Here is a 20,228-nt window from a genome sequence, read left to right on the forward strand (position 1 = left end):
CTGCCAGAGCTTATATTATATTTTTACATGTTGTGGAGCCATTTTTGGGAGCATTTCAAGTTGCTATACATCAATACAACCATTATAGCCCAAATTTTAATAATATGTATGCATTAAGTGCATAGTAATGACATAAATTGCAAAAAAGTGCAATACACTACAAAAAAAGTGAAAATCGTTTTTGTTTTTTAACATATATTTCTAGTTAGAGAAATTTAAGAGGCTTATCCCTCAAAACTGTAAATACAAAAAAGTTGCACAAAATAGTTTCCCACCACAGGAAATTTATTTTGAGTGTCTTCATAGCTTTATTTTTGAAATACACCAATTTTTATATACTGCAGGAAAAACGAAAATAAATATTATAGTGCAAATTTGCAAAAAAGCAGCATATGCATCAAAATAAACTATTTCCAGCAGTGCAATATGAGTCCTAAGCATCCCAGAAACGACACCAGTATAAGCTCATGAGGCCCTCATGGTAAAAAACTACATTTCCACAAAAATGACGCCACTTCCGGTTTCGGGCAGGTCATGGCGGACATGCGAAAGTTTGCGCTGACGTCTATTCCAACGTAGGAAATGTTATGAACAGCTGATCGGCAAAGCCTGCTTCTGGAATATTATGTTTTTGTTGCTGCAAGTGCTTTTTATGCAGTTTTTGCAAAGCTATATGTGGAAGGAAACTGTGACCGAGGACAAGCTGATGGCATAAGATGTAAGTACAACTCCTCCGGTTTCATATGCAAAAAAAATTATTGCGCTAGCTCACGTGGTTGCAGAGCTACCGGGATTTTAAAATAGTTACGCAAAACAGAGCGTGCCCGCTCCGGCCGGCTTTAAAGGGTTAAATGGCATAGCAGGCTGGCTAAAATAGCTGGTGCCACCAAGACAAAGACTAGTGAGCTCCTCGAAAGCCCGCCTCTGGTATGCTTTTATCCACACCTGACTAGGTGTGGCCAATTAGCAACAGGTGACCACACTGTGGAGATTAGGGGCTGCAGAGGGGCGTAACGTTTGTCTTTAACATGAAGGACTGCTGTTGACGAGGGGCCCATTTTTCTTAATCCTAATCAAGCATAAAGTAAAAACACAAAAACCAGCGATTTATGCCACGCTCCCCTTCTAATCTTCTAAAGTGGACTTGGTAGGTTTCTAATTTTCTCTGGCTAATAAAACCACGAGCAGTGAGCAAAGGACACAGGTGGCATCTGACAGCATGAGGTGATACTAGTCTGATATACAATATAGCTGTATACAAAAAACCCCTGTCACATACAGTTAGTCTTTAGTACAGATAGAGTGATCACACACAAACCTTAAATATATGCGAGGATAGACTAACTTTTACTCTCTATGATCCTGAGAAAATGATTCTGTTGCCGGCTGGGGAGGATAATTATTTATGCAACTCGCTCTCGTTTTCCTCTAATGTCCATCTTGTACAGGATGCAGCTGTGAGGAGCTCTAACCAGAGCCAAAACAAGTAGATGCTCCACTTTTTTTACCTTTTATGTTCAGCAGGACTTTTCTGAACTGTCATCTCATATAGCAGCATTTCAGAACGAGCTACCGCACATTCACCCCACGAGAGTTAGCATCAGCATCACCATTAAACCATTTTCACTGTTCAGCTTATTTGTTTTTGTTTGTTATTGCAGATGTAAATATCCGTTTTTAAAACGACCACGTTCCTATCGATCTGTTAGACATTTTAAAAAGAAAATTATTTGTGCAAAGGATTATTATGCCACAATCATAGCCGAGCACTCGGGAATAATTGTAGTGCGGTTGGAGCCTGTGTAGGTGTTGAATACAGGACACCTGACTGTCTAACAGAAAACACAGCTTCTCTTATCATTACCTGTCATTAGCCATGACTGCAGTTGGTGCTAGGAAGAGTGCCTTATCATAACACGGAGCCTGTGTGCACTGTAATCAGTGACAGGTGTGGAGCTGTTAGACTTTCTGAAGCATGATTAATAATATTTTTTTTATATCTCTGGTGATAGAGATATTTTTCATCTCAATGTTATGCTGTCATGCCGCTTGGGAATTCTGTTGCTTTTCTTAATAATGTGCTCCGGTAAATAAATATAATAGTAAAGGTAAAAATAGAACTTAAAATATGAAATGTGCTCACAAAGTTCCACAACTCTGTCTAGAAATTTAAAGAAAAACCCAAAATATTGTTTTTTATTCCGCTGATCTCTGCTTCACAATCATCTCTTTGTGCGCCTCTCCACGACTGGACCCATTTCTGGATCACTTACTGGAGTCCACTTCTGACCACATCTGTTTGGGCTCTAAGATTTCAACATGCCTCCTGGAAATCTTTTGAGGAATACCGACACTTCTGTACCGGGATCAGTTGGTGATGAGAGCTGCGTCTTTGGCTTCGATCACCCGGAAACCAGCGAGTGTCCGACACTGAAGGTGGCACGTTATGTTAGAAACGTGCAGCATGAATTTATTCCTTAGGGTCAAAGTGTCTGTCTATAACTTCTAGTATTTTGTTAGCTGTCCTACTCACCAACATCGCCTATCCTCAGAATTATGTTTAGATTTTAGAGCTTTTATTTTAACATACTGGATGAGCACCAGTGGGCTTTGCAGAAGGCAAGTGGTCAGAATGATAGGGTTCGTCTAAAACAGCGGTCCCCAACCCCCGGGCCTCGGACCGGTACCGGTCCGTGAGTCGTTTGGTACCGGGCCGCGAGAGTTGAGGCTCAGGTGTGAAATGTATAGTTTTCAGGGTTTTTATCGGTTTTCAGCGTTATTTTGTTATCGTTTTTAGCGTTTACTCGGTTTTCCTGGGTCTTTTCACGTGTGTTATGAATAAATTTTCTCTTTTTCGGTACCAGTACTAGTTTTATTTTGTTGTATTTATCCGTGACACCTTAAAGGCCGGTCCATGAAAATATTGTTGGGCATAAACCGGTCCGTGGCGCAAAAAAGGTTGGAGACCGCTGGTCTAAAATGTAATTAATTTAAAGCTTTTGCAAACTACTTGCCATCCTTCCTGTGCCTGCATGGCTGAGATACAGAGACGTGGCAAATGTAAAATCAACGTTTTTATTTATTTTTTTATTTAAAAAAAGAATGCAGTGAACGCTGAGCTGTAGTTATTGAACATAAACTTTTCCAGGTAACAGTATGAGTGGAAAAAGGAGAAAATAAATTCTGATATGAACAGACTGAAGGAGTCCAACAAGTAGGTGGATTTTTCTAATATAACCTCTGATATAATCCCACAGTTTAAATTACTGGTGAGCTAAGTGCGAAGCTTTCCAAGAAGTAACAACAAAAGTTTGTGAGGTATCAAAAAAGCTCATATAATAAAAAAGGTCCATCTCACCTGTCAGTGTAAATGTATGCAGGTGTGCTATGGGCTCTGTGCCTGACTTTACCTGTCAGTCAGCGCTGAACGAACTGAGCATGTGCAGAGTGCTTTCTTTATTCGTCATTAAACGCTGGTTGTTAATGTGCGCATGCATTCAGCTAACGTGTGGATTTGGCAGGAGACGTGCAATTATCAACGTGACTCTCAGCAGCCTCTGTTATTTCCTCAACAGACTCCCATAGCCCCTTTTTCCACACAATGACAAATTAATTATGAAACAGATATGAAGATATGAAACTTGCTACAGACCTAAATTTCACACCGAGTGCTAAGCCTTTAATTTTTTCTTGTAATATCTGCTGTTAGAGGCTTAGTTTAATATAGGCTTTGATATAGTACTGTCTCCGTTTCCCCTCGTGAAGCAGTCGGTGCTCTGACAGATGCTTCGCCTCCACAACTGGAGGTCTGATCTGACGGCAGAATAAGCTTCAATTAAACACCGTTTCAACTTTTTGATCCCCTCGACTAGCCCCGCTTAGATGCGAAACAGTTATACTCTCTCCGTCTCCATTTACGTTTATGATAACCTGACTGCAAACAGTGAATTTATCATATTTTCTCTTTTCTTAAATGAAAAAATCTGACTGTGTCCCTATTTATTTGAGCCCAAATGCAGCATTAACAGCAATTACTTGACTATTTGACGGTGGCCCTCCAGTTAGCTTCAAACACTTGGGCATGGAGTGCTCACTGCCAACATTTACTACCCTTTAATCATGTTCCAAGGTTCAGGTCAAGTACTGGAAAGAGAACAAGGCGAACAAATAAGCACTAGGAGAATAGAGAGTCGGACTATGTGTGTGTCTGTGTGTGTGGCCGCGCTAGGGAGGTTAAAGCGAGATGAGAACCATACAACCCAAGAAATGGAGGGATGGGGGGGGAGCAGAGTGCAAGAATGAGAGCCATTGTAAAAGAAGAAAAAATAAATTGGTAGATAGATGATGTGGGTGAGTGGATGAGTGGATGAGAGGAGTGGGAAAAAGGGGAAAGGCCAGATTAAAAGCTAGGAGGCTGCACACACTGAATAGAGGCTGATGTTTCCAATGGCAGAAAAATAGCTGAGATTAGTGGATGTGGCTAAGAGCTCTCCGTGTTTGATTCGCTCTGTGCCACAGGAGAGGGTTGTTAGCGCGCCGCAGCTTTTCGTTGCACGACATTTCCCATTTCCCACTGACAAACTAAGCCTTTTAGAGGAATTAATACAGTAGTGCGTGTGAAACGTTGATCAAGCAAATGGGCGAATCCGATCAGGGTGAGAGGGGTTGTAAAAATGTTGTTTTTACCACATTTAGCGGCCGAGCAGGTGGGTTCGCTGCATTGTGCGTTATGTTTGAAAGGGGGACGGGACTGCAGCTTTCTGTGGGTTTCAACTTTTTAAAGTCTGTCTGATGCCAACTTCAGACAGAAAATAACGGTGCCCAGAGTTCAAAGGCATTTGGGCCAGTAAATATACATGAATTTTCACCAATGTATTAATAGCAAACATTCTTTCTGTGCAAGCATTTATTTCAGGCAAATTGTAGTGAGTATATTAACCCTTTAAGACCTACCATAGAACCAAGTCTGCCAGAGCTTATATAATATTTCTACATGCTGTAGAGCCATTTTTGGGAGCATTTCAAGTTGCTATACATCAATACAACCATTATAGCCAAAATTTTTAATAATATGTCTGCATTAAGTACATAGTAATTACATAAATTGCAAAAAAGTGCAATACACTACAAAAAAATATAAAATTGTTTTTGTTTTTTTAACATATATTTCTAGTTAGAGAAATTTAAGAGTCTTATCCCTCAAAACTGTAAATACAAAAAAGTTGCACAAAATAGTTTCCCACCACAGGAAATTTATTTTGAGTGTCTTCATAGTTTTATTTTTGAAATACACCAATTTTTATATACTGCAGGAAAAACGAAAATAAATATTATAATGCAAATTTGCAAAGAAAACAGCATATGCATCAAAATAAACTATTTCCAGCAGTGCAATATGAGTCCTAAGCATCCCAGAAACCACACAGAAAGTCATAAAGTCAAACATAACTTTTAAAAACACCAGTATAGGCTCATGAGGCCCTGATGGTAAAAAACTACATTTCCGCAAAATGACGTCACTTCCGGTTTCAGGCAGGTCATGGAGGACATGCGATAGTTCGCGCTGACGTCTATTCCAACGTAGGAAGTGTAACAAACAGCTGATCGGATCGGCAAAGCGTGTTTCTGGAATATTATGTTTGTGTTGCTGCAAGTGCTTTTTATGCAGTTTTTGCAAAGCTATATGTGGAAGGAAACTGTGACCGAGGACAAGCTGATGGCATAAGACGTAAGTACAACTCCTCCGGTTTCATATGCAAAAAAAATTATTGCGCTAGCTCACGTGGTTGCAGAGCTACCGGGATTTAAAAATAGTTACGCAAAACGGAGCATGCTGCTCTGACCGGTTTTAAAGGGTTAATGTGATGATATTATCATATTAAAATGCCTTTTACCACATTAGAAAAAAGTATCATATTTAGATTTGGTTGATTTTCCCCTCAATGTAGTTTCCTTGGGAAGGAGTTCTTCCAGGACCTTTCCTGTTTTGAGTCTGAACCCGACTTTCAGAGAGCACTAATCAGTGATGCTCACTGGACCTCCTCCAGCATGTCCACAAGTACAGCTCAGGCATGCACGTTACAGCAGACCATGTAGGGATAGTTTCATGCACACTTGTTGTACTGACTAGAAATAAACTGTTTAGTCTCTGGGTCCGAGAGATCCTGCTCAAATCACCAGCAATAATCCTTGAAACTAAAGTAAAGTCGGCTTGATATTGAAGTTGATGCTTGCTCTCTGCACACGTTTGATTTCCATGGTGCATACGGTCAAAAAAGGATTTCCAAAAATATTAGCCATGCTAGAAGTGGTCCAAAGATGCACAAGTAGATTCGCTTGAACGGTGGATAATTTTGAGTGAATTTCTGTTGCACAAATTAATGATCCAGAGAAAGTTTAGAGACAAGGTGATGAGTGCCGTCACTTGAGAGAGGCTCAGAGAAAAGTCGGTTGATTTGGTTCAGGCATCGGACAAGGATGCCTCCTGGGTGGAGCAGGGCGATATGACCAAAAATATTTATCACGATGTAGATTTGAAAATTGGCGATAACGATATAACTGACGATATAATTGACACGAGACAAAATACTTTACAACTCCACGTTTTTAGTGCAAAAAACCCCAAAAAACATCAGCGTATTTTCACTTAAACAAGCAGCTGTTTTTTAAGTGCATTAAAGTTATATAAAAATTTAACAGTGCAAATGTAATTCCTTGCTGACAGTTTAACCAAAAGGCATTTCCAGTGGAAATTGGCCGACATATCCTCAGCAAAACCATGTATAATATCCACAAAACTTAAAAAGAGGTTATACACACACAATACGGTAATATTATGTTGAAGCACAGTACGTATCACTCCGCGAGGCTCCTCCTACGATAGCTGTAATGCTCCAACAATCCATCAAGCGGTGCGGCTTCGTAGCTTAGCAAAGTCGTACTGAAACATTTGACAGATTTTCGAGCGCCGTGTACATAAAATCTTTACGAGGTCAGTAAACACAACCAGAGTTCATACATAAGACACACGGGATTATAAGGGGCACTGTCGATTTACAGAAAAATCAAATGATTGATTTTAAGTGTGCCAAAAAAAACCGGTAATAACGACGGCCCGCTGGCATGCTCTACCAAAAATAGTGCTTTGTTGTGTATCTGACAGATGAAAGCCAAACCAGTTCCACACCACTGAAGTTGCAGCATTTTAACAAACCAGTTCTGGTTCATTGGTTTCATTTAACGATCCGCGTTCGCTCTTCTCATTCTGCGTCGCCGCCATGTGCGTATGTAAACAAAGGCACTGCGCATGCGCGTTTTACCCATATTCTATCGCGATATTTCATTTTCTTATCGTTGCCCAACATTACACCGGTATTACCGTGAAGCCCTACTCCTGGGTAAGGTGTTTTGGGCATGTCCTACCTCTCAGCAGGGCACCTTACCCAGGACATGCTGGAGAGATGATATCAATCAGGTGGGCTGCGAATGCATTGATGTTCCCCCAGATAAGCTGGAGGGCGTGGCCTGGGACAGGGAGGTCTGGGCTTCTCCACTTAGGCTGCCACCCCCGTGACCCGGCCCTGGATGAAGGGAAGTCAATGGATGGATGGGAGGAAGCTTTTCTCTGATAATAGTGTATACATTTCACTGATTATTTCACATGACTTTCATGTCATAAAAGTCTACAGATCAGTATTTGAGACAGATATAAGATGATTTCACTGTCACAGGTTTAGCAGCTGCTGATAGCATTTTCAAAAGGAAACTAAATGAGCAAATAATTTGCAATGGCCTTCAACCAGTTTGGCACTTGGAGGCTGCCTGGTAGTCGCCTTGCATTTATTGCTCCTGATTTATTTTAAAAAATGTAATAAGAAAGAAGCATCACAACAAAACTGAGTTAATTGAGACTGTGTGTAAAATAAAATTCCACATCCCTGAAAGGATTTGTTAATTGGGCCTGTAGAGAGAAAGCAAAAGAGTAAATTCAGAAGGAATTGCTGATAATTAGATGGAGGTAGTTCTTTCCATGTTTAAACCACCAAAGCAATCAGAGTCACTTTCAGTAATCCTGCATTTCTATAACTCCAAACTTAATAAAGAATGATCCGAACTGAGCAGAGGCTGATGTATCTTGACTTTTACGTCTGGATCCTACAATTCCCATAATGCAGCTCCCTGCTATAATTTTGTTAGACCTGATGAATGACCACAGCTCCCGCTCTCATACACACACGGTTTTATTGCAGGCTCAACTGAGATTTCAGACATGCCCTGAAGTCATAGAAAGATATTACAGAACCCTTTTCAGAGTCTGAGAGTCAAACAAGAAAAGTGCTCATTGTGTAAAATCATTTTTAGACAAGAAATACCCAACATTTACTACCTCGTCTATCTATCACTGTATATAGTGATGGATGGGCTGCACGCACGTTGCTTAGGGATTCTGTTGCCTGTGCACTGAATGACTGGCATTAATTTATTCATAACATGATTAAAAAGTAAAAAAGACACGAGGAATGCACAGAAATGTGGGCAGATTATAGCTCTCATTATATCATTAGATCTGTTCAGGGTTTGGGATGGATTATTGCTCATTTTAATGTCATTTTCATGTTTGGGACATCCAAATGGGGAATTCTGGATTGATTGTAATTTCAAAATGCATACAAGAGATTTCATCTAAGAGGTTAATGTGCTTTTTTTCCCTCTTTTAGCACGTATGCCACCATTTATACTACAAGAAACTAGAGATGGCACGATACCACTTTTTTATGTCCGATACCAGTATCATTTGGATATCTGCCGATACCGATATGAATCCGATATAGTGTGTTTTTTAATCAATAAAACGTTTTTTAAATATCTTCCTGCATTTTGTATAAGTTCATACTCAAGTTTAAATAAATAACAACTAAAGCTATTCTGTTATACCTGTATGTAAAAAAACACACTGCACCCAAAATATTTCATAGTTCAGCAACACTGATCAATCTAATAAACGTAAACCTGCTCCATCCTCCCTATTCTGGTGTTTTAAAGAGTACTTAGCAGAAATATTAACCCTTTAAAGCCGGTCGGAGCGGGCACGCTCTGTTTTGCGTAACTATTTTTAAATCCCGGTAGCTCTGCAACCACGTAAGCTAGCGCAATAATTTTTTTTGCATATGAAACCGGAGGAGTTGTACGTACATCTTATGCCATCAGCTTGTCCTCGGTCACAGTTTCCTTCCACATATAACTTTGCAAAAACTGCATAAAAAGCACTTGCAGCAACAAAAACATAATATTCCAGAAACACGCTTTGCCGATCCGATCAGCTGTTCATAACACTTCCTACATTGAAACAGACGCCAGAGCGAACGATCGCATGTCCGCCATTTCCTGCCCGAAACCGGAAGTGACGTCATTTTCGCGGAAAATGTAGTTTTTTACTTGTAGGCCTCGAAAGCCTATACTGGTGTTTTTATAAGTCATGTTTGACTTTATGACTTTCTGTGTCGTTTCTGGGATGCTTAGGACTCATATTGCACTGCTGGAAATAGTTTATTTTGATGCATATGCTGCTTTTTTGCAAATTTGCATCATAGGATTGTTTTTCGTTTTTCCTGCAGTGTATAAAAATTGTTGTATCTCAAAAATAAAACTATGAAGACACTCAAAATAAATTTCCTGTGGTGGGAAACTATTTTGTGCAACTTTTTTGTATTTACAGTTTTGAGGGATAAGCCTCTTAAATTTCTCCAAGTAGAAATATATGTAAAAAAAACAAAAACGATTTTCAAATCTTTTGTAGTTTATTGCACTTTTTTGCAATTAGTGTGGTTACTATGGACTTAATGCAGACATATTATTAAAATTTGGGCTGTAATGGTTGTATTGATGTATACCAACTTGAAATGCTCCCAAAAATGGCTCCACAGCATGTAAAAATATGATATAAGCTCTGGCGGACTTGGTTCTATGGTAGGTCTTAAAGGGTTAAGCAACCTAACTAATAGGGTTGCAAACTCCCAGCAAAAAAAAAAAAAAAGAATAGGGAACCACCCCCCAACCTCCACCTCACGATGCTTAATCGATGTAATCAAATTTAATTTGATGCAGGGGAAAAATGCACAGAAATAAATTATTTTTTAAGAATAATTAAATAGATTCAACATCTTTCTTCAACAGAATTGCAGAATTCACAGATGGTATCTTCCCAAAGGAAAAAGTACTACAGCTTATTAGGGTATATTAGACTTAATAGTTACTATATACCGTAATATACCCTGTTCATGCCCTATCGGCCCCCCTGGCTAAACTTTGCTAGATCCGCCCCTGCACAGTTACCAGCCGTCAGCTGCATAGAAAAAGATCCTGGTGTAGAAAGTAATATTAAATAAATTCTAACAACAGCTTATCAAGCTTAAACGTGCTGCTGTTGTTCAGCCGCTGGTTTCCTCTTTCTGGTGAGAAGTGGGCCAAAAACAAACAAGAGAGACGGAGTCGCGACAGAAAAGCCGATCAGCCGATCATTAAGCAGTTTCACGATTGAAGTAGCAGCAGGAGAGAGAGAGAGAGGCAGTCACTCCATATATTGGTTAAGCTTAACGTGGGAATGCTTTACAAACATTCAGAGATGAACTTACACACTTGCTTTACTTCTCTCTGGGAAAACTTCCTCGGAGATGAAATGCTGGTTTGCTAGTGAGGCTACAAATACACACAGCTGCTCTATCACGTGATGCATACTGCTGCAACGTGCTACGGTTATGAGCCGAGTTACGCTGTGTCGCAAGTTTTGTGAGGTGCTTTTTTGATATTTAATGGATCGGATTACATTTTTTATTTCTCGCCGATATCCGATCCAGTAATTTGGGTCAGTATCGGACCGATACCGATACGTAATATCGGATCGGTCCATCTCTACAAGAAACAAAGAGCTCATGACCTGGTGGATGTTTAAAACTGCTCTGCTCCACTCCCACACATTTCAGACCATGTTGAAACTGTTACAAATTCCAAAACAGTCAGTCTGCTGTCCTTCTTGTTCCAGTTTTGCAAGTTGTTGTACAGGATGCCAGTGTGGACCTTTTCTGGTCTTCCTTTACTATTTGCTTTGAATTGGCTGCCGTGCATTCAAACATCCTTTGTGTTTGTACGCACGAGCAAATGTGTGTTTTGTTAGAAAAGGGTTTCCATAGAATTTGCACAGACATTTTAGCTTTACAATAAATAAAAGCTCAGGGATGCTTTTTCTTTCGCAGTCTTAAGTGGGTCAGGGCTGGGTTATTTCAAAGCATCTTTATATGCCTATGAACAAAAATAATATCCATGTCAGAGGCTGAGAAGTGGTTTCAAAGGGAGCAAATGGGTTTAAACGCATGTGTTTTCATGCTTTTGACTCACAAGGAAGAGCGTGTGTGCTCGACTGTGCAATTGCATTCGGTATGCGTGGGTTTGCGTGCGCACCTGCATTCGTGCACTCTCCACAAGTCGACGCAGGTAAAAGGGGGGCTACATTGGTTCCTTTTGCAGGAGTCAGATGAGCACCCAGCAGACAGGCCTTGTACGCTGACCTGGGAAACCCCATCTCGTGGCTGGCTGTCCAGCGGCATGTAGCGACCATTGAGGCGTAGATCCCTCATACAGCCTGCAGGGAGAAGAATGGAAACGAGGGTTCAGCGGAACAACAAACAGACTTTATTTATTTGCATTTATGTACACAGACACAAAATGAGAGCAGAGCTCTGCTCGTGTACCTGGTAACAAATAAACTGGCTCCAGTTCTACCACTCGAGGCATAAATCCACCCACTCACATTTTGACATCTCCAAGATTTTGCAAAATTCCTCTTTTGCTGCAACAATGTCTAGTGAGCTTTTGAGTGTCAGGTATTTAGAGCAGAATCTAATAATCCGTCATTCATAATGTTGTGGATAACAGGAAAATATTTGTGTTGGATACTTGATTATGTTCTCCGCGGTGCGCTGACAACTTAGATGTGTCACTCGGGCAAACACCTGCTAAACTGTGCTAAAGGGAGTAAACACATGTGAAAGGCATCTATATATATTTTGCACACTGTGAATGTGTTTTTGTTCGGAACACAAATCCCTAAAATGTGGATCATTTTTATTTTACTCCTACTTCTGGTTTATTACAGTTTGGTTTTTTTGGATTTTGGCAACTGTTTCTAATCCCCGACTCCTTTTTGCTATGTCAGAATTAAAGCAAACACCCTTCACAATGAGGCTCCCAGACCGACTGTAAAACATATTTACCAAGCAAAGAAGCAAATAAAAGAACGTGTCGGTAAGAACTCAATAGGATTTATATCAATTAATACTACAAGAAACAACCAGCTATAAGTCACAAAGTAAAACCAAAGTGGTTATTGTATCATTGTTGTTACTCTACTGTTGTTTTTATATTACCTCAAGTCTCATCTGCTTGAATAAAGAAAGAGCTCACCATTCTTCAGGGGCTCAGAGTATAACCGCTCAAGAATACCTGAAGCAGCTTGAGCACTTGACTAGGAAGCCTCTTGCCCAGCTTTCTGGTGAATTGTTTCGGGCATGTCCGACTGTGTGGAGTCCCTGTGACAGACCTGGGACATTCAGGTGAGAACACACCATGTCCCCAAGAGCTGTACAGGGTACAGTGGATGGATGGGTGGACCAGGAAGTATTATGGTAAGCCTTTAGGAACTGTATCATGCAATAAGATGATCTTTTCAAACTGTTAACTCCACACATCTGAATGATTCTCAGTTATCCAGTACTGATGGCCTGCCATTGACATAAAACCTTTAAACCAAGGAGCAAAGGTGATTTGTTTCTTTAACCTCCTAGGACCTGGCGTCCACATATGTGGACATCACATTTTAATAATAATGTAATAATAATAATAATAATGTGTATGTGTTAGTCCCCGTAGGGAAATTACTCCTCTGCGTTTAACCCATTCACCCAGTGAAGCAGTAGGCAGCCACCAATGCAGCGCCCGGGGAGCAGTGTGTAGGGACGGTACCTTGCTCAGGGGTACCTCAGGGTAGCCGTTCAGTGGAGTCGAACCCCCGACCTTCTGATCATAGGGCAACCACTCTACCTACTGAGCTATCCCTGCCAAAATCTCTGCATTTTGGGTTATTTAGACCAAAATACCCAATTTTGCTCTACAAGGGCCGGATATCCACTTACGAGGACATTATCCTGCTACTGTTCTATCAAAATTTTAAACAAATATCCTCATATGTGGCTCTCATTTTTCTTAAAAACAAAAATAAGGTAAAAAAAACAAAAAACAAAATCTGGTAATTCTTTGTTTTTACATTCATCGGGCTCCAATCAGCCCAAATATCAAAGAGAAATTAAAAATGCATGCCGTGGAAGAGTTTGGGTCTTAGGAGGTTAAATTTAGGGCAACTGAGTTTCTTTGTAATGAACATGGGAAAATAAATCATAAGTAATTTATTTCTGAACTTGCACTTATTTTTTAAAATAATATTTGCTAAATATTTACAGTTCATTTAATTTGAAACTTTTATTCTAAAAAACATACAAAATTCTTACGTTTTTGTGGAAGTTACTAACAAACTGAGCTGGATGCAGTCCATGAGCTAAAGCTAGTTTGACACCAGTGGCCAAACTATCAGCTTGTTGCTGCTTTATGGTTTGAGTTAGCTCAAAAGTAACCTCACTGCTGAGAGACTGTATCACACAGCAAGTTTTGAATCCACAATCGCTGTAATTAGAACTGTGTGAGCACTGCTTGATGCTTAAAGGAGTCTTATTAAATTTCTACAGGGGAAGCACAAGAGATGAAAAACCCAGGAGGGAACAACGGAGAGAGAAACATGAAGAACTCAAACAAATTAAAATGACTTAAGATTTAAAGACAATGATACAGAGGAAAGAAACTGTGGAGGTCTAATTGAGTCTATATATTATTTAGGAGACCCCAAATTGAGAGTAAGCAAATCTCTATTAGCCGTTTTTTGTTCTGTTTCATTCAGTTATTGGGCAGCGAACATGTCAAGTTAGTGTAGGAGCAGTTTAAAATTGGCTGCTTGAAAAAGTTCAATAAGATGGCAATGCTCTTATTTAACAGCAACATCCGATTCGGGCATTCTACATTATCTTATTACGTCTACTCCTGTTTGTCTGTGTGACAACATATGTTTATGGTATTTGTGTTTTCATCCCTTAATTGCTAAGCTGGCATATTCAGCTAACAATTCATCTCCCCTGTCATTTTTTGAAGAGAGACATCCCCCAAAAGTAAACACAGTCGTGCACAGATATTCACTCGGCCTGCCATCATCTATCAAGTGTACCTCTTCTGAAGGGAAGTGCTTTTAAAATCCGTTTAATAAACTCATGCATTGTCTTTTATTGCCTGAAGCAAAGCTGTCTACATCTCTCACTGTCTAAAATCTGGGAGTTCTCTGCCTCTCTTTCACTTTGTGTCTGTGGCTCTCGGTTCTGACCTCTTCCTCTCTCATATAGCATCTTTCCTTTTTCCATCTGTACCCACGCTTATTTTCTCTCTCTCGATATTTCAACTGAATCTGCCAACGTTTGTGTTCGTACAGTACGGTATGTGCATGAGTCAGTCTGTCGTCTCTCATAGGTCTCAGTTAACAATGCAAACCTTAGTGTCTAATTCTACTTTGTTCACATTATTCCTTTGTGCCAACATCAGGTTCCAGTATGAATGGGTTACGGTCCTCAACTGATCCAAATAGGAACAATAGATGATGTTGTTGTGCTAAAGTAATTACGGAGACCGCTGGAGTCAGCGTCTACAGCTTACACGTCTTACAGCTTCAAGCTAACATGCAGCAGAGTAAATCGGACTCCACTTTTCAAGAAGAAATGCCTGCTGCTGCTTCTGCAGGGAGATAGACGAGGATGCGATGTTAAAGCCGGGAGTGATTAGATGATGACTTGTGACCTCACTGAGACAGATTTCATATAAAATTTGCTGAGATTTTCTAAAATCTGCCAGCACGTCTCTGCAAAGTCATGGCCGGACACTAGAGCTGGGCGATAGAACGATAACGATATGTATTGCGAAATAACGTTTTCTCGATAGGAAAATTAAACTATTGTGATAGGCCTCACCGCTCTTGTCCTCTTAAAAAAAGAAAAAGAAAAAAAAAACAGCCAATCCAAATTAAGTAGCGCAGAGCCGAACCAATCACAGCCGCAGCGTCACGTCAGGTGACTTGTTACGTGCAGCACAAGTGCCAAGCCGCACATGTGTATTTGTTTGGGAAGCAGCCAGTCGCTGTGACGCCCGGGTAATGGAGGAAATGAGTGTGCCGACTAGAGAAAAATCAACCGAGAGCGTGAGCGAAGGTTACCGAAGAGAAAACAGATGATGGTTCCAATGCCGGAGAGATTGTCGAACTGAAGAGCCACAGAAGTTCTGTAGTGTGAAGGTATTTCAGCTATTTCAAGTCTGACAAAAAACAGAGTAGCGCGCACTGTAAATGTGCCGAAAGCAAGTCTGGAAATACAATAAAGCGGTGCATGCTCAATCTCTGACTGGAAGCACTAATTTGTCATTCAGCTTTTGTCAGACTAAACTGTTAAAACTGTTTGAAAAGCTCAGCTATACAACAAGGAGAGATTGAGAATTTCCTTTTGGTTCTCAGTTTATTTGATATTGACAAAAGTTAGTCAATTTTGTCTGTTCTTCTGTAAAACAAACTAAGATTTATTTTTAGAATTAATATTTTGTTTCTAAGTGGAATTGACAATTTAGTCTGTTTTGTTTGTTCTGTTTTGAAACTTAAACGCTTTAGTGGCTGCCTTTTATGTAGTTTGCAATATTTGCCTTTATTTATCTGAAAAAGTCTCATGTTCCTTAAGTACATCTACCCTGTTGAACTTATTATGGGAAATAAATATTTAAATCAAAACAAGCTGCTGATTATTTCACATTTTACTTGTGAGCAACGGCACATTTAAATCTTACAAATATAGTTATTTGGCTTATATCGTGATATATATCGTTATCGCCTGAAATGAAAAAAAAAAACAACATATCGTGATATGAAAAAATCTTATATCGCCCAGCTCTACCGGACACTGAATTCAGACAAATGGCACAAAAAACTCAGATCTGTTTGTTCAGAATGAGGCTGTGTTAAAAAAATAAATAAATGCACCCTTTTGTGTGGGAATTCATAACACTGAAGGTGAGCTGGTATTGTTCCATGTAAAATAAACAAACAACACAAAGCAGTTTCAGCTTATTCAAACTGTTAGCATGTTCGTATGGCACAAATGAGGTTAAAATTAAAAGAGCGCCTGGACGGCTTAGCCTGGAAACAGGAACTTTGAGAAAAATGGAACAAAAGTGTAACAAATATAACAAAAAAAGTGTGTGTACTGTTTACTGCTAATGAAGCCGTCCCACATGTGATGCTCACCCATCCCATGAAGCACTTTATTCCACCTGTATTTTGAACGCAACACTGAAAGCATCCATCATTTCCATATACAGTTTCAGATTAAGATTTTCATAGTATATATTTTTTGAATAGTAAATTTTTAACTTTACTTTTTGAATGCAGCACTTTACTGTGTTCACTTGCAATGGTTTTCCATACACGTCCCTGAGCCCATTCAGTGTTTTCCACAATAGAAGCATCCCTGCTTTTACTGAAACGCAGCATGAAGGGCTGAGGTGCCCCGAGGCGACTGTTGTTGTCATTAAGAGCTGTATAAATAAAAGTGAACTGAACTGAATTGAATCAAAAATGATGCCATGCAGTTTGTGTCCTTGGACCATGTGCATAGAGATTTCTCAGTCTTTTAATGATATCATACGTATACCTTCAGTGGTGAAATCCTTTGGAGTTTTGCGCTGGAAAACGTTGCTGTCATGTCCTTAGCTAACTTAAAAAGCTGTTCCTGTCAGGGTCCCTGCGGCGTGGATCCTGGGTTTTGAGTTTTATCTAGTTTTGTGCTTTCGTTTATCCTGTTTATGATCCTGTATTTTTCACATTTAGCTTTTTGTTCTTTCTTTGTGTCTGTAGTTCTCATTATTTCCTTGCTTGATGTGAGTTCTTTTGTTGAATTGCATGCCTTTAGTTAAGTGCTCCAGCTCAGAAGGTTCACTCTGGGTTTTTGGTTGTATGATGGGATTATGTGTGAGCTCCGTAGCCTTCTGTTTGAAGTGCTTACACTTATGAGTTTCCTGTTTTCTGTGCCTTTAGTTCCATACTTGTTTCAGTTGATGACAGCTTCTTAGCGCCTGTTCTATTTTAATAGTGTCTCGTGTGCCTGGTATCGAGTTTAACCTTCCTTGCCTATTTTACTTGATTTGTTGCAGCTGTGTTCCCTGGTGTTTTCCATCTTCTTAATTACCTGATGTGTAATTATTGGTCGTGTCCTAATTCATGGGCTGCATCCTCCTGAGGACCCGGCCTTCGCGGTCTACGTGGGCCGGGTCCTCAGGAGGTCGGGTAGGCCGGAAGTAAACGGCCGTGAAATTGGACGGTCTAGCCTTCTGATTAGCGTCACCGCTGTCTCGGTGGAGTTTAATAAACTCGGCCGTCTGCTCCTTGCTATCTAAAATATAACAAGACACTGGCGTAAATTCTCGACCGTCTCACACTTCTGTTTAATCAGTTTTCTGTTTGACGTTTATTCAGCTGTGTGGAAATCCCGGAGGAACCCACCCGGGGGATTAATAAAGTTTTATTTTATCTAATCTAATCTAATAACTTTAATCTCAGCCAAACCGATTTACTCACGAACAAACAAAACAGTGAAAAAAGCCCAACAATAACATTTTTAGGTTGTCTAAGTGACTTATATATTACGTTTAACCTGAGTAGCGAAACTCTGCGGTGATCTGAAAATGATGTGCCGGGAGTTGTGCCGTTCTCGGCGGCTTCAGTGACCCTCGAGCTCCTGGCTTGCAAAACTTAGTAGCAGCCGCCATTATTGGAAACTGGAGCTTGGCTGGGCCGCGCTATGAATTCTGGGATATGGTGGGCCAAGAAGGACACACCCGACCCATCCTTCAAATTCGGGGAAAAGGAGAACGCATTTGTCGGCTGCATTCGGAGGAGTCTACGAATTTGGACAGCCTTCGGCGCGTCGCTGTGACGTAATCGGTCTACAAATGCGGCCTCAGGAGGATGCAGCCCATGAATTTGGACACGACCATTGTGTTTGTTGCCTCTTTCCCACGTGGCAATGTGTTCCCTTGTCCTGTTCTGTGTAGTCCTCTGGCTTAAAACCTTGTCCAGCATATATATTTTTCCCTTTATCAGCATTAAAAACAGTTTGTTAAGTTCAGCTTGTTGCTGCTTTATGGTTTAACTAAGTTATCCTGAGTCCAGTTCTGAACCTACTATAATTTCATATGTTATATATACAGACATCTGACTAGTTGTGTTTAGAAGTCTTGAAGCTTTTTGGAAAACTGGACCTTAAATAGCTGTGAGAAAAACATCAATGAAATCTGACACCTACTCGCGCACACTATAGCACATACACAGGAAAAACTACAACACACACACACACACAGCTGTAGGGACCATGGCCATCGTCCCAGCTAACAATAACATTGCATTTGGATGAATTAACCATTAAAGTGTCATATCAATCATTCAGTAATACATAAAAATGTCACAATTCTCTCTTGAAACGAGCACACATGAATAGATAAAACAACCTATTTTTGGCAGCACTCCTCAGAAGAAATACTTGCTAAACTGCCTGAATGAAACACCACCCCTTTCACCTTACCCTGTGACACATCAAACACATCACATTATCTCTTTCTTCCACACACTCAGACAAATTATATACACCAGAGTCTGGATGGTGTTTAGATGGTGTCGAGCAACAATGATTCTTCTGTGTTATTTTGCCACGGTGCAATCCATCAGAGAAGTTCTGGAAGATTTATATTGTTGTATGCCATAACCTTTTCCTCCATTCCCCGAAGAAGATGTTAACCCTTAATGATTCAGCCCTGCTCACATCCATCTGCCTTAGATTTGTGTAAAGTCTGTGGGCAAATATATGACTGACTTTTGTTTTCTGCAGAACATAAATATATATTGTTTTCTGTGCAGAGAAACATCCCTACAAAAAAGTAGAAACAACCAATTACTAGGTTAGTTAATGGTACTCAACAGACCAGTTAGTGTTGTGAAAAAGGACTCTGTAACGTGGGTGAATTTTACTTTCTCCTCAAACTTTTCACAATAATTATTTATTGAGAAAAAGGCACAATTAATGGTTACATTTCTTTAAAGTTTTACATTTTTCTTTTTCTGTGTTTACCACCTTAGCAATTAAAAAATGTTTTTAATTATTTTCAGGATTCGGAATAACACTGAGCAGTTTACTGATGGGGACGAGGAATGCAGCTACGCTATAACAACAACCCACTTGGGACGGAAACAACAACAACACCTCAACTCAAACAAATTAGTTCTAGAAGTAAGACTCGACAAAATGTGCAGAATAATTTCAGATTAGGCTTCAAACTTTCCTTTTTGCTAAAGCATATAGTTAGGGCTGGACCAGGTCACCCTGAATCCTCCCTTAGTTATGCTGCAATAGACGTAGGCTGCCGGGGATTCCCATGATGCATTGAGTTTTTCCTTTCCAGTCACCTTTCTCACTCACTATGTGTTAATAGACCTCTCTGCATTAAATCATATCTGTTATTAACCTCTGTCTCTCTTCCACAGCATGTCTTTATCCTGTCTTCCTTCTCTCACCCCAACCGGTCGCAGCAGATGGCCGCCCCTCCCTGAGCCTGGTTCTGCTGGAGGTTTCTTTCTGTTAAAAGGGAGTTTTTCCTTCCCACTGTCGCCAAAGTACTTGCTCATAGGGGGTCATATGATTGTTGGGTTTTTCTCTGTATCTATGAAGTGCCTTGAGGCGACTTTTGTTGTGATTTGGCGCTATATAAATAAAATTGAATTGAATTGAACTTCTTTAAAGATTTGCTCATTTTTGTACCACAGAGAGGTTTTAAAAACCTTTTCCTCTGCAACTTGGACTTTTATCACCAGCTTTGCTGTAGCACAATTATACTTATACTAGTGTTATATTATAACTATTTGGGGGATAAACATTTGCAACTTGCATTTCCTGGTGAGTGTCACTGACCAGTCTGCTCGACTGCCATCGACCTCCAGCAACTCACCAACTGGTTGGGGAATAGACATCTTTCCCTCATTAACAGTGTTGGGACTGTGC

General features: G+C 40.1%; 1 protein-coding gene across 2 annotated transcripts in view; it reads right to left on the reverse strand.

Moving 5' to 3' along the window:
• The window catches only part of si:ch211-186j3.6 (neural-cadherin), a 359,727-nt gene that overhangs the window by 40,969 nt on the left and 298,530 nt on the right, over positions 1-20,228 (reverse strand). For both annotated transcript variants that reach the window (XM_087841852.1, XM_087841818.1), the window contains exon 34: positions 11,455-11,635. In XM_087841852.1, coding sequence (XP_087697978.1) covers positions 11,455-11,635 — 181 coding nt within the window. The remainder of the gene's footprint in view (positions 1-11,454; positions 11,636-20,228) is intronic.

This window comes from Neolamprologus brichardi, chromosome 1, assembly GCF_056152115.1.
Source record: "Neolamprologus brichardi isolate AB-2024 chromosome 1, ASM5615211v1, whole genome shotgun sequence".
Classification (NCBI taxonomy): domain Eukaryota; kingdom Metazoa; phylum Chordata; class Actinopteri; order Cichliformes; family Cichlidae; genus Neolamprologus; species Neolamprologus brichardi.